Here is a 15,572-nt window from a genome sequence, read left to right on the forward strand (position 1 = left end):
AGGTCTGCTAGCAATGAATTCCCTCTTTTCCATGTTTTCTCCACCTTCATTTCAAAGGATTCTTTTGCTGAGTATAAAATTCCTGATTGACAATTTTTTTTACTTCTTTTTAGCTCTTTGAATATGCCATCCCACTATCTTCTGGTTTGTGATGTTCAGATAGGAAACCAACCATTAACTGTAGTGATGGTCCCCTGTATGTGATGAGCCATTTCCTTTTGTTGTTTTCAAATTTCTTCTTTGTCTTTAACTTTCAAAAATTTCACAATAATGTACCTTCTATATATGAATCTTTTTTGCATTTCTCCTACTAGTGTGATGAGCTTAAACATGTTGATAAAGATATTATACTGGAAATGGATAGTTTTTAGCCATTATAGTAGTCAATTATTTTTTCTGACTTTTGCTCTGCCTCTTCTCTCTGACTGCCAATCTATGTATGTCAATATGTTTGTGGTTATTCCACAGGTCTCTGAGATGATATTGCCATCATCATCTTCCTGTGGTCCTAGTTCTTTTTTTTTATTCTTCAGGATGGAATATTTCTGTTAATCTATCTTTGTGTTCAGTGATTTTACTCTGCCTAATCAAACATGTTGTTGAATGCCTCTAGTGATTTTTTCATCTCAGTTAGTATATTCTTAAACTCCAGAATATCCATTGGGAATTATATGTAATTTTTATATTTTTATTTAAAGTTGCTAGTCATTGAGTTATATGGTTATACTTTCCTTTAATTCATTAAATATTTTTTTTTAGTCTTTTAAACATATTTATACTAGCTGCTTTGAAGACTTTGTCTATTAAATCCAACATCTGGGAATATTCAGAGATGTATTTTTTGACTTTTCTTTTCTTTGAACATGGGTTACATTTTTTCAGTTTTCTGTGAGTCATATAATTTTTTGTTGAACACTGATCACTTAAAATAAAACTATCAGTAATGATAGTGTCTGGAAAAATTCCAAAGACATTTTATTCACAGGTAGGAAAGTGGATAAACCCACAGAAATTCACTGTTACATTTAATTCTTCTCTATGTTAATCAGTTTTCAAAAGTCTAGAGTTACATTGCAATTTATAAATTTACAGCTGTTGCAGCATCATAGTAGCATTAGAAAACAAGATCTAGTTTGTCTCTATGGTCTTAGTTTACTTTCATTTATTTTCTCTTTTCTTCATATAAACTCTATAGGAAAACAATTTGTTTGATTTACTTATATTAAGGTAATAGTCAACCAATTAAATACATAGAGTGCCTCAAGGGAATTAATTTCTTAAAATTAGGATAGTTTCTTCTTTAATTTATATTTTTATGGAATAGGAACATTCTTGGTTCAATGGAAAGCATTCACATTGATAGATTGCCCATTTTCTTATCTCTAGGGTATGAAAATGGTGGAAATACTTGTTTTTGGTACTGGGGATCGAACTTGGGACCTTGCACTTGCAGGGCAGGTGGCAGAACCACTGAGCTAAATCCCCAGCCTCTGGTGGGAATACTTTTGTGAAAACTGGTTCAGCCCCAAAGTTTAGCTAGGATCTTGTGAGGGAGTCAATATATATGTGAAATATAAATGATCTTTAGCTTTATTCAGGATGAAACTTTGTCTTTTCATTATCTTGTAAAATATCTGTTGTAGCCATGTAAAATTATGACTATTCTGAACTTATCTATTCTATGTGACACCAGATTTTATATGAAATTTCTAGAACTGGAACAACTCTTCAATATTCTTTGGACCAAAAGTACCTGTAACAAAAAAGATGTAATCCATCAACCTCAAAGGAAACAAGGCCACATAAAGGTCCATGATTGGGGCTACCCTAACCTTTCTATATCTATGGACAAAGAGTCAGATGATGGTCCAAATTCCTGGGATCAGGTATTTCCATTATTCATCTCAATTTGTTATTATTGAAGGAAGACCAGCTATGAAAGTTCTACCAGAGTTGTAGAAAATGTGAGAAAATATCTTATTTCTGTGATAGTTCATGGCTTTCTTTTTTCCTAAGTGGGTTTCTATAGACATAAAAACAAGGCCAAGGTATTTAGAAGAATGATATATGTTGCTCTGCCCTCCCTTGGGTCCATATTAAATGCACAAATAAATTCAGAAAACATTATGAGCATTTAGTATGTATCAGCCCCCAACCTGGGCTTGAGGAATATAGCATTGAGCACAACTAGGTCCAGCACTTAGGGAGTTTACAAGGCAATGGAAGATATAGATGTTACATAAATAATCACCATGATGGATGAGTACTTTAAATTTAGGTTAGGTCAGGAAGTGATTACTCTGGGATGTGAGAAATATTTGCTTAGAAGAAGGCACTGAGAAGGTTTCCAAAGAAAAGTAATCTGTAAGCATATAAACATAATCAGATTTTTGTTTCCTGAAATTATGTCCCAAAGTGCATTCTCTGATCTACCTCTTTGCTTTTTGATAAAAAACTGCTCTGGTCTGATCAGTTGGGGAAAAACTAGACATGGACACTTCCCTGTAGCATCCTAAGGAGCCTGGAAAGGTCTATTAGTAAACAAATTTTTAAAGTCTTAGTGAAACCCGTGTTTCTCAAACTTTGATCATAGGATTCTTCCCTCCCTTATTCATTTAAAATCTTCAAAAATTAATGTTCTATGATAATGGCTTACATTTATTAACTACTTGCTACATGTTTGGCACTGTATTATTTACCCTATAAATTATCTTAATTCTTAAAACAACTATAGCAGGTAAGTTTATAATATTACATCATACAGGTTAGATATAGAGCTAATAAAGTCTTATACAACATATTGGAATCTATGGGACACAATGAAAGCAGTCTTACGAGGGAAATTCATAGCAGTGAATACGCATATTAGGAAAACAGAAAGAGCCCAATTAAACAACCTGATGCTGAACTTCAAGCTTTTAGAAAAAGAAGAGCAGGACAACCCCAAAGCTCATAGAAGGGAGGAAATTATAAAGATCAGAGGAGAAATCAATGCAATGGAGACTAAGAGAACAATACAAAAAATCAATGAAGCCAAGAGTTGGTTCTTCGAAAGAATCAACAAAATTGACAAACCTTTAGCTAACCTTGTCAGAAAAAGGAAAGAAAAGGCCCAAATCCATGCAATTAGAAATGAAAAGGGTGAAATTACAACAGACCCAGCAGAAATCCAGAGGATCATCAATACCTACTTCCAGAACCTATACGCCAATAAGATAGACAACACAGAAGAAATGGACAGATTCTTAGATATATATGAATTACCAAAGTTGAACGAAGAAGACCTAAAGATTCTGAACAACCCAATATCAACCAATGAAATTGAAAATGTAATTAAAAACTTATCAACTAAGAAAAGCCCAGGCCCTGATGGCTTCACTGCTGAATTCTACAAGACATTTAGAGAGGAACTTCTGCCACTACTGTTTAAACTCTTCAATGAAATTAAAAGGGAAGCAATACTCCCAAATTCATTCCTGGAAGCAAGCATCACCTTGATCCCCAAAGCAGAGGAAGACCCAACTGAAAAAGAGAACTATAGGCCGATCTCACTAATGAACATAGATGCAAAAATCCTTAATAAGATAATGGTAAACAGAATGCAGAAGATCATCAAGAAGATCATACACCCCGATCAAGTGGGATTCATCCCAGGGATGCAGGGATGGTTCAATATATGAAAATCAATCAATGTAATACACTATATCAATAGAGCCAAGGACAAAAACCATATGATTATCTCCATAGACTCAGAAAAAGCATTTGACAAAATCCAACAGGCATTTATGATAAAAACCCTACAAAAAATTGGAATAGATGGTCTCTACCTCAAACTGATAGAAGCCATCTATGAAAAACCAACAGCCAATATCATACTAAATGGTCAAAAACTGAAATCTTTCCCACTAAAATCAGGAACAAGACAAGGATGTCCACTATCACCACTCTTGTTCAATATAGTTCTGGAAACATTAGCCATGGCAATTAGACAAGAGAAAGAAATAAAAAGAATAAAGATAGGTAATGAAGAAGTTAAATTGTCATTATTTGCAGATGACATGATACTCTATATAGAAGACCCCAAGAACTCCACCAAAAGTCTTCTAGACTTAATAACCAAATTCAGTCAAGTAGCTGGTTACAAGGTCAACACACAAAAATCAATAGCTTTCCTCTACACCAATGACAGACTCACTGAGAGAGAAATAGGGCAAGTAATTCCTTTCACAATAGCATCCAAAAAACTGAAATACCTAGGAATCATCCTAACGAAAGAAATCAAAGACCTCTTCTCTGAAAACTAGGGCACTCTGAAAAGAGAGATTGAAGATGATATCAGAAAATGGACAGACATCCCCTGCTCCTGGGTCAGAAGGATTAATATAGTGAAAATGGCCATACTTCCAAAACTGCTATATAGATTTAATGCAGTTCCAATTGAGATCCCAGCAGCATACTTCATGGACCTTAAGAAAACAATCCAAAAATTCATTTGGAACAAGAAGAGACCCAGAATAGCAAAAGCAATTCTAGGTAACAGAGACATGGCAGGGGGTATCACAATCCCCAACCTGCAACTCTACTACAAAGCTACTGTGATAAAACCAGCATGGTACTGGCAAAGAAACAGACTTGAGGACCAGTGGAACACATTAGAAGATGCAGAAACAATGCCAGACACACTCAGCCATCTCATCTTCGACAAAGGAGCCAAACACCCTCACTGGAGGAAAGATAGCCTCTTTAATAACTGGTGCTGGAAAAATTGGGCTTCAACTTGCCAAAGATTAAAACTAGACCTGTATCTCTCACCATGCACTAAACTAAAATCAAAATGGATTAAAGATCTAAATATTAAAATAGAAACTCTGAACCAGTTGGAACAGAGGTTAGGTAGAACTCTTGAAGACATTGGTGTAGGAAAAGATTTTATGAACAAAACCTCAGTTGCCTGTGAACTAGCACAGTCAACAAATGGGATCTCTTCTTATTAAAAGGCTTCTGCACAGCAAGAGAAACCACCAGCAGTGTAAAAAGACAACCCACAATGTGGGAAAAAATCTTCACCTGCTCTTCCTCAGACAAAGGTCTACTATCTCGAATTTATAAAGAACTTAAAAAGATCAGACCTCCCAAATTTAATGACCCAATCCGAAAATGGGGATCTGAAATGAACAGACATTTCTCAGACAAAGAAGTAGAAATAGCAAATAAATACATGAAAAAATGTTCACCATCACTGGTCATTCGAGAGATGCAAATGAAAACAATGCCGAGATTCCACTTCACTCCAGAAAGAATGGCTGCTATCATGAAATCAACCAATAACAAATGCTGGCGGGGCTGTGGGGAAAGAGAAACCCTGCTCCACTGCTGGTGGGAGTGTAGACTGGTGCAACCACTGTGGAAATCAGTATGGAGATACCTCAAAGTACTAGGATTGGAGGTCCCATTTGAACCAGCTATTCATCTACTGGGTATCTTCCCCAAAGAATTAAAAGAATCATACCACAGTGATGTATGTGTGTCCATGTTCATAGCAGCGCAGTTTGTAATAGCTAAAACTTGGAAACAGCCCAAATGCCCATCAACTGGAGACTGGATAAAGAAAATGTGTTTTTTTTGTTTTTTTTTTATAAAATGGAGTACTACTCGGCCATAAAAAATGAGAAATTAGAGACATTTATAGCTAAGTGGATGCACATTGAGGCGATATTCTTAAGTGAAATAAATAGGACACACATGTGTAAATACCAAATAGTTTCTCTGGTGTGAGAAACTGAAAGTGTAAATAAGGACTAAATGTATAATAGGTAATGTGAAATAGGAAGAAAAGGGGCAAAGGGGAAGGAAGTGGTAGGGCTAGGGGAAAGGATAGAAGGGAATGAGATTAATATGAGAAAATGGAAAAATAGGAACAAAATCTCTGTAAATAGGGAGGACTGGAGGGGTTGAAGGGAGGGCTGGGGAAGGGTGAAAAATAAGAACCAAGAGAGACCATGTAAAGGTGCAAATTTCCAATGATGAATGTCATTATATTGTATACCTACAATGTACCAATGATTAGAATGAATAATCGATAATGTAAAATAGGAAGAAAAGGTCCAAAGGGGTAGGGGTAGTGGGAGGGGCAGGGGAAAGGAAAGAAGGTAAAGGAAAAATGATGAGAAATGGAAAAAATGGAAATAAAGTCTTTGTAAATAGGGAAGGGTGGAGGGGTTGAAGGGAGGGCTAGGTATGGGGAAAAAATAAGAGCCAAGATGCATTATGTAAAGGTACAATTCCCAATGAGAAATGTAATTGTGTTGTATACCTACAATGTACCAAGAGAAGAATTTAATACAAAATAAAATAAAATAAAATAAATAATGAAATATTTCATGATAAATCAATAGTATAGGTTTATTTGTTCTCTACTAGCATTATATGGAATAAAAATATTCAATCAAAAAAGCTAATAAAGTCTTAAATTCACAGAAACTGAGGATATATACCTACATACATTGCCTGATGGTGTATTTTGTGTTCTTAACAACTACGTTAATTTTGGGATTTTTTTTTTTTTTTTTTTTTGGTACCAGGGATCGAACTTGGGCCCTTGCACTTTCGAGGCAGGTGGCAGAACCACTGAGCTAAATCCCCGGCCTGGGAATTGTTGATTAAAATAAATTACATTTTTTGTTATTTGTATCTTCAATAAGCAATACTCCCATGGAACAAAATCTGTACCTTAAAATGAAAAAAGTCCTTACATATTCCCAACAATACTGAATGCTATGCCTGTAAGTTATGAATGCAGGATTAGACAACATCAAATATATTTGCTTTTATATATTTTTTTTTCTTAAATTCTTTTATTGGTACATTTTAGGTATACAACACAATTACATTTCTCATTGGAAATTGTATCTTTACATGATGCATCTTGGTTCTTATTTTTTCCCCATTCCTAGCCCTCCCTTCACCCCCTCCACCCTTCCCTATTTATAAAGACTTTATTTCCATTTTTTCCATTTCTCATTTTTCCTTTCCCTTCTTTCCTTTCCCCTGCCCCTCCCACTACCCCTACCCCTTTGGACCTTTTCTTCCTATTTTGCATTATCGATTATTCATTCTTGCTATTATATATTTTTAGACATCAATTTCTCTTGCCTTTTCCATGTATAAAATGTATCTCAGTTCACTCTTTCAAATGGATGCTTATTGTGCACAACTGAAGGTCACTAGTTAACTTCCAAATTAAACTTCATGAAGTCTTCTTAAAAGTTTCTTCAAGGACAATAATTTAATTTAATAAAGGAATTAAATTTGCCTTATGGAAATACTATTTGCAGAAAGGATAAAGGTTTTTTTTTAAGTAGGCATTATTTACTTAAGGCATGCTGTGTGTATGGTGGTGTGCGTAGGGGTGTGGGTGTGTATGTATTAATGTTAGTGGGGATTGAACCCAGGGCCATCCCAGCCTTTTTTACTTTTTGTTTTCAGACAGGGTCTCACTGAGTCAATAAACTGTCCAGGCTGGGCTGAAATTTGCAGTCCTCCTGCTTCAGCCTCCTAGAGTGCTAGGATTATAAACATGTTCCACCATACCTGGCCAAAGCATGTATATCCTAAGAACATTCATAATTATGGTCATTGCTAATTATGGAAAATAAAACAACCTCTTCTGTAGTTATTTCCCTCTCTTCCATTGTGTGATTTTCTTTGTGACTCTTGTTAGGATCCTAATATGGAACACCAGATCCAGGGACCCTGCCTGTATTATTTAAATCAATGCTTCTGCACATCTTGTCCCTGGACAGAAGCCTCAGCATCAGCTAAGAATTTGGTTGAAATGCAAATTCTCACATCCCACCAAGAATCTACTGAATCAGAAGCCCTGGGAATGAAGCCCAGCACTCTTTTAAAAAATTTATTATTAGTAGTAGCAGTATTAATATTAATTAGTATTATTTTGTGGTGCTGGGGATTCAACCAAGGGGCTTATGCATGGTAAGCAAGTGCTGTATCACTGAGCCAGACCCCAAGCCCTGAACTTTGTCTTCAATAAGCCCTCCAAGTACATCCCAAACCAAAGATTTAGAGTTAGGAATTTAAAATATGCATGACAATGTCCATAGAAGTCTGATGACATCAACACAAATGTAAGCTTATGTTGATGTGTTCTGTAGAAGAATAAAGATGTTGAAAAAGTTACTGGCCCAATCATCTAATTTTTCATTCTATTCTCTTCTTTGTTAAATGTGTTTTGTGTTAAAATTTCATAGAATGTATTGAATCACATGTAATTCTGTGGATTAACATTCATAGAATGTAATGAATGTGTTAGTGATTTCAGAAGAAATTTAAAACAAGACCTCAAAAGCACAGAGGCAGCCAGCAAAGATGAAGGGCACAGAAGCTGATAATAGAGTAACCTTCCTCTGTGAGACGGTCTTCTAAAACTGGAAACCATTCAATTTCTTGACAATGAATGGGAGAAGGATCCATAGCGTGCTGTTCCTGTTTATCTCTCCACTCTTTTACTTGCTGGTCACACATTTTCCAATCAGAGTGTGTTTTTTTTGTTTTTTGTTTTTGGTACTCGGGATCGAACTCAGGTCAGCGAAACCACTGAGCTAAATCCCCGGCCCCAATCAGAGTATTTATTATGAAAGCTTCATCACCAAAAGTTTGTTATGAGTTTCCCTTTCTTCTTGAGATTTTTAACAGTGAAATAATTGGATTCCTTCAATAACAAATGAGCAAAAGAGAATGTTGTCCTTGGCCTACATCATTTTAATAAAGGGGAAATGACCAAAATTTAACTTTCTGTTGATGCTTTTCAGAGTAGAACCTTTGGGAGTTCTTGGCCCGCCCCTTTCTGAGAAATGTCTTCCTCACTCCTCCAACATGGGCAGGACGAATCCAATCAGACAGATTCATGACTCAAGAGAGCCTGTCCATGAGTTTTCTGGACCAATCATACCTCTCTCAGGATTCCCAGATTCTACCCAGTCTTGCGTCCTTGACTTAAAGGTCACTTCGGAGTTGGGACTTCTATGGCCATTTGTGTACAAAATGAGAGGACTACACTGCAAGAGGAAATTGTTGTGTACAGAAGGGGCCAGAAAGGCGTGCCAATATGCACACGCATGCGCATCTTTGGCTCTGAGGCTCCAGTTTCAGATCACAGCTGCTTCTGAGGCGCTGGTTCCTTTCAGTCCCTCGAGTCTATGCTGTGACCCTCTGACCCCTTCCACGGCAGGCTCCTCTTGTTTTTCTGTTTCAAGTGGTTTCTCTTCCATGTAACCAAACATTTTCTGATCCAAATAAAATTTGCTCACCTGTGGAATCATTACCAGAGGTTATTATGTGGGGAACGGGGACCAGCAAACATCATTATTTTCTGATTACCACTGAGCTCAGAAATCCTTACATTCTACAGCATAGAAAATCAGGCCAGCCTTATAAATCTGACTTTTTCCCCCAAATACTTAACGGATTGCAACTAAAGTTTACAAAGACATTGGATGGGGGATGGTATTTCAAGAGAAGTCATCTATTTGGGCTGGGGATTTAGCTCAGCGGCACCAATGCCTGCCTCGCAAGCACAGAGAAACCATCTGCCATTATAATTGCAATCTTTGATACATTAAATGTCAGCTTTCACTTCTGTGATGGACGAATACCTTCTGGCAGTCTTTAGAGACTTATTACATCTGTTAGTAAAAGTCTTATTTCTTTGTAAGTGTGCCTGTGTAATATGGAAAAATATAAAAATACAGATAAAAATAGGTAAAGCCAGTAGAAGGGATGGAGAAGGGAAGTCAATCACAGAGGGAGCCACACCATTCAGTGTTGGTTTGCACACCAGCCAGTTAACATAGTGTTCACGTTTGGTAAATTTAACCTTCTGCTACTTTAAAAAATGTGTTGCCAACACAGACTTATTAAATCAGAGAGTACAATGACCTCATCACCACTGAGTTCTCCCTTATCATTTGAAGTCTTAGCTTTGTTGAAAAACAACAAACCACAAAAACATGAAGACTTCCTTAGGCTTTGGTTAAAACATCATGCTACACAGTGTAAAATACAATGTGTCCCTTCAGGAGAGAAAAAAAAAGTGCAAGAAATATTAAATAATGCTTAGTATAAGGGTGAGGTACTGCAGATTTTGATTGGAGACTTAGTCTTTGGAAGTTAACAAAGGTTAATTAACAAAAGGTAGCAGAGAAACGCAAGTAGCGGTGGCTTCATTCACCCTTGGTAGTCATTCCACCTAGTTCTGGGTCCTCAAGACTGGCAGTGGGTGGCATACCTGATTCAGTCTCAGGGTTAGTAATAATGTGCATTTTTTCCATACAGACTTGCTTCTCTGCTAGGCAGCTGGTGGAGATATTTTTACAGAATAGCCTTTCAGTCATTTCTAAGGAAGACTTCAAGCAAATCAGCCCGGGGATCATCCAGCAACTCCTGAGCTGCTCTTGCCAGCTGCCCATGGACCAACAAGCAAAGCATCTCCCTACCACACTACAGAGTAAGTTCTTCATCAGAAAGCCGATGTCCACCACTGAGGTAGTGAGAGCCAGACACTTACGGTGTACGAGGTGCTGTTCTAAGCACTGTTCATTTACCAACTCATTTCATCCTCCCAATGATGCAAGGAGGTACAGGTATTATTACTGTTATCCTATTCTTACAAATGAGGGAACTGAGGCACGGAAATTTTAAGTGAATTGCTCAAGGATGTACAACCAGTAAGCTATAAAGGTGGAATTCACACTCAAGCAAGCTGGTCCCAGAGTCCTTATTTCTAGCTATGCCACAATCGTACGTTTCAATGAGTATGTTAGATTTTGTATATAATTCACAAAAATTAATTTTATCCCCTAGAGCTGGACCAATTATTAGACCCATGTTGAAAAGTGGTATGGTATAAAAGAAAAAGCTTTAGCATTGGGATTTGGAGTATAGAGTTGAATCTTCTCCATCCCCAGCTAACTTGTGATCTCAAGCAATTTCTACTTCCCCAAGCCTTTTTTCTATACACAGAAGGAAAAACAGCAATATTCTATAATGGTTCCCAACCTATTACACATCACAGAACACTGGGATGTGCCCTCGGATGAGGGTATCAGCCCACCAGGTATGGCTGGCAGATCCAGGAAGTGAAGAGTCCAATATTGACACTTGTCTGTGTCCACTGAGTCACTGAGGATGAGCCTCTCATAGACTTTGCAGGGCGCCTGTGAGCTTCAGATGATAATATGACTACAAAAATGTGTTCAGTAAATTTAGAGCATTGCATATTTAAGCTCCCTCCCTAAAAGAATAGCCAAGGCATAGAGTAAAAGTGTGAGAATTATCCCATGTAACCCCAAAATCTTACCATTAATCCAGAGACCCCATAATATTTTCAGAGCTGCTTTCTTTCCCTTTGAGCTGGCCTGCAATGCCATCTTTTGTTGAATTGTTCAGCTACTCCCCTCTAAGTCACAGTGGATTCTGTACCAGCAAGTGGCTCACTGGAAGATTTTATATGAACAAAAATATGTCCAGGCTAAATACCTAAGACTGCACATTCACTGGGAGAGGAAAAAAAGGTTCATTAAAAGGAAGCAGTTAAATAAGTCAGCCTTTGGTGGTCAGTAATGCCCTCAAATGAAAGAGGACAGAACTGTATCACTCTGAGTGTCCATGGGCATGTTTATATTCCCATTACCTGGCCTGGTGTCTGAGACATACAGGCTGCTTGGGAAGGGGTTTTTGATGATCTGTAAAGGAAGTTTTAGTGAACTTAATGAAGTTCTGAGACTTTTCTAGGGAATAGTTTTCCTGAAAAAAAAAAGTCACAAGTAATGAACACTGAAGAATCTAGAAAAACATTGCTATTCTCAAATTTAAAATGTTGCATTATATAATTGAAAAGATAGGCTTACATTGGCTTTTGAAAATTACAGAAATGGAAGATGTTGCATTGAAGAGGGGCCGACACAGAGAAACATTATCAAGGGAATACTGTTCAGTATGCTGTAATTCAGCCCCAAAGTTCCACCTTTAACTGAGTTTCCAGGAAAGATGATTATGGCCATGTACAAATCAAATTTTAGACCTACTTAAAGTGGTTGCTCAGGAATTGCTAAGAGTTTAATAGGTGGGCCAAGTTTGATTGCAATGATGGGAAATGCTTAGGCAGAGCCTATTTGCAAATCTCTAACTCCAATCAAGACTCTGTGGCTCCCATTCAGGGACCTGGGGTAAATTAGCAGAGTCCTTTGACTGCAAATATCAGAGTTGATGGTTTTTTCGGTTGTCCTTCCCACGTGAGAGTAGGCAAATCCTGACTCACAGAGGACCTGAGAAGATTTTATAAGCTCTACAGTAATGAAACATTCATTCTTCAGTATTACATGGTGCCTCCCACAGGACCGAGGGGAGAAAAGTAGAAAAACAGAAGAAGTTGCAACTTTGCCTTTTGATTGGGAAATATCACACCCTAGTTTGTCCTTGTGTGTTCTTGACATTTTATAATCTTTTATAGCAACCAAAAGGTGTGACAGTTTTGCATTTTTTAGACATCTAGATACCCAAGTTAAAATTCAAATATATTTATGTATTTGATATGAAAAATGACACCCCCTGTGTAGAATCTACCTGGGGAGAAATGGGGTATAAAACTGGGTTGAAAATCTTTAGAGATGATTTTCTAAAATGATTATTTTTACTGAATTGGAATAAAATAAAACCTATGTTATTGTATGACCATTCCAACAATTCACTTAATTTGTGTTAAATCTAACATAAAATTTACCGTCTTGACTTTTTTGGGAGGAGTGCTGTTCCTATCAGGCAGATGGTTGTGGCAGGCCCACGAGCTGTCATGACGGGGCAGCCAGGTGTGCTGAATGTTTTGTGATCTGCTTTGACTCAGAATACGGCTATGGTACAGCAGCTGTGGCGCTTCTCACGCTGGGCTCCATGCTCGGGAGCACGCTGGTCCTTTTCCACAGCTGTGAGGAGAACTACGACCTTGTTCTACAGCTCTTCATGGGCTTCGCTGTCGGGACGCTGTCAGGGGATGCTCTGCTACACCTTATTCCTCAGGTAATCTGTTTCTTTCCAGTTCAGATGCAGTGTGTTTAATTTCTCATCTATCTGTTTTAATTTTAAGGTAATACATGTAGACATTAAGAAAATATTTAAAAAGCACTCTTACTTCTATGAAAAAACCCAAAATTTCATAGCAAAATAATTAAAGAATGACAATAGTTAATAAACTGTGTACCATGATCTTAATAGAGTGCCCAAAATGTTACTCAGAATACAACCACTGTGCAAACCAGTGTGGAAATTTCTCAACTAAAAGTAGAAATTCCATTTGAAATTTCATTCCATTAGAAATTCCGTTCCAGCCATCCCCTTTCTAGGTCTATTCCCCAAAGAGTTAAAGTCACCATAGTGCAGTGAAACATGCACACCAGTGTTTATAGCACCACAGTTTGTAATAGCTTGATCTTGAAAATATCCAAGACCAACATATGTCCATCAACAGATGAATGGATAAGGAAAATGTATTTGTGCACAATCAAGTACTACTCTGCCATGAAGAAAGATAAACTTGAGGCATTTGTAGGCAAGTGGATGCAACTTGAGAACATAATGCTAAGTGAATTAAAACAGACACACAGACTTAGATATCGCATGATTTCTCTTACATGAAAAAAACCCACAGTATGTCTAACTTCTCTTTACATTTAATTATTAGAGCTAGCTATATAAACTTTTATGGGAACTTCAGTAATAAATACAGTGGCCAATGTTTCCCTTGGAAAGAAATATTATTTGCCCTAAGCTTCTCTACACTTGTAGAAAGGAAAAAATGACAAAACTGCAATTCTTATGTTTGAAATTTATTTTAAAAAGGTGATCAGATCTAGATTCCTATTAAGAAAGACGCAGAAGCAAATACCAGACATTACCCTGGTTTGCTCCTGTGGCCTCCCCTCATTCCCCAACTCAGTTTCTCTTTCTGCTTTCCTTGCTCTTTTCTACCCCAGAAGGTGATACCTCTCCAGCTCTTTGCAGTCTGGATTTTTGTTTGGGTTCAGCCAATGGGAAGCAAATCGGAGAATCCAGGGTAGGAGCAGAGAGAGAGAGAAAGAGAGAACAGAGAGGAAAGGGTGCCCCTTCTAACCCCCACCCCTCCTGGCTGGGGCATCTGAGCCAGAATCAGCTAAGAAGGAGTTGCACTGCATCTGGATGTCCTCCAGGTGGCTTCCTGTCTCCCTGAGCTTCGCCATCATTTCTTCCCATTCCCCTTTTAGACCTAAGGGTGGTAAAGGTCCCCGGGGGTTGGTGGTCAGTGGATGCTTCATTGTCCCTTGTTTGACCCTGACCCTGTCCTCAGCCATTATACCGACATTAATATTTCTTCAATTGAGCTATCAGAGTGGAGTTCTCTTTCTTGCTTGACTAATAGTGTCTGGATTTCTCATAAGCAAAATGTCAGCACCAGGAAGCTGGCCCTACGTTGTAGTCTTCTGAGACTTCATTTACCGGAAGTGAAAGCATGAAGACCGGAGATACTAAGAGCCCAGGGGGATGGTTTTACAGAGGAAGTTATCTCTTCCCTCTAAAATCTCTTAATGTAGATGAGGAACGGACCAATGATCCCCCCCATTGCAACGCCTGACATGGTAAAATTTTCCACAGCCCTCTGGCACTCTTCTACTCTTGTTGCTGAGAGGCTCAATGATGATTTGATGTTTGGAAAATCGCAGAGTGAGCATTGGAGAAATAAAACAAACCATTATTAGTTTTAATTTCCCTTGTAATATAACTTTCTGGAAATATTTCAGGGCTTATTATTGGCTTGAGGCGGTGGCGAGGCCTTTTTCTAGGTCACCACAGTGGTTGCAGTGTTGTTTTGTGCCAGGGATCCTGGGAAACAGCTACAGGATCTGAAATCGGCCTGGTCTCATGCCGAGGAGAGCACACAATTAAGGGCAGCTAGGGTGGACTTGGGGGTGGCAGGAAATGGTACAGGGCTGAACCTAAGAGATTGGTTTGGTTTCATGAGATTTAGAAGGCAGGTTTTTGGCTTGAGAAGAGAGATGAGGACAAGAGTTTTTGGAAAGAGGAAGAAAGATGTGGTACAAATGTGGTGGAAAGCTAGAAAAATCAGTGGTTCCTGAATATGATCCAAGTTTTCAAAATTTGTGCAGAAATGAGAAAAATACTACAGTCATGATTTCCCTATTTTAAAAAATATTTTGATATATTTCTGTATGCAGCTTTTTTGGCGGGGGTGGTGGGGGGATGCCGGGGATCGAGCTCTGGACCTTCCACTTGTGAGGCAGGTGGTGGAACTAAATGAGCTAAATCCCCAGCCCTCTGCATTTTTTTTTTTTTGCTAGATTCATTCAGTTTAATGATCTACATTATACCATGAGATTGTGAGATTTTCTTCTGTTTTATTTTGTGAAAAGGCTATCACAAGTATTAGATAGATGTATGTTAATGTGAACATGAAACAAAATAACTGACTGATACATATTCTATTTTAGCTATGTCTATATGTGTACTCA

At 37.8% G+C, this 15,572-nt stretch overlaps 1 protein-coding gene across 4 annotated transcripts in view; it reads left to right on the forward strand.

Moving 5' to 3' along the window:
* Positions 1–15,572, forward strand: part of Slc39a12 (solute carrier family 39 member 12) — a 68,166-nt gene that overhangs the window by 18,127 nt on the left and 34,467 nt on the right. For all 4 annotated transcript variants that reach the window (XM_004859960.3, XM_004859961.3, XM_021240485.2 and 1 more), the window contains 3 exons: positions 1,714–1,886; positions 10,351–10,522; positions 12,917–13,089. In XM_004859960.3, the coding sequence (XP_004860017.1) occupies positions 1,714–1,886; positions 10,351–10,522; positions 12,917–13,089 (518 nt within the window). The remainder of the gene's footprint in view (positions 1–1,713; positions 1,887–10,350; positions 10,523–12,916; positions 13,090–15,572) is intronic.

This window comes from Heterocephalus glaber, unplaced genomic scaffold (assembly GCF_053883595.1).
Source record: "Heterocephalus glaber isolate CG9 unplaced genomic scaffold, H.glaber_assembly_v1.0 deba00000768, whole genome shotgun sequence".
Taxonomy (NCBI): domain Eukaryota; kingdom Metazoa; phylum Chordata; class Mammalia; order Rodentia; family Bathyergidae; genus Heterocephalus; species Heterocephalus glaber.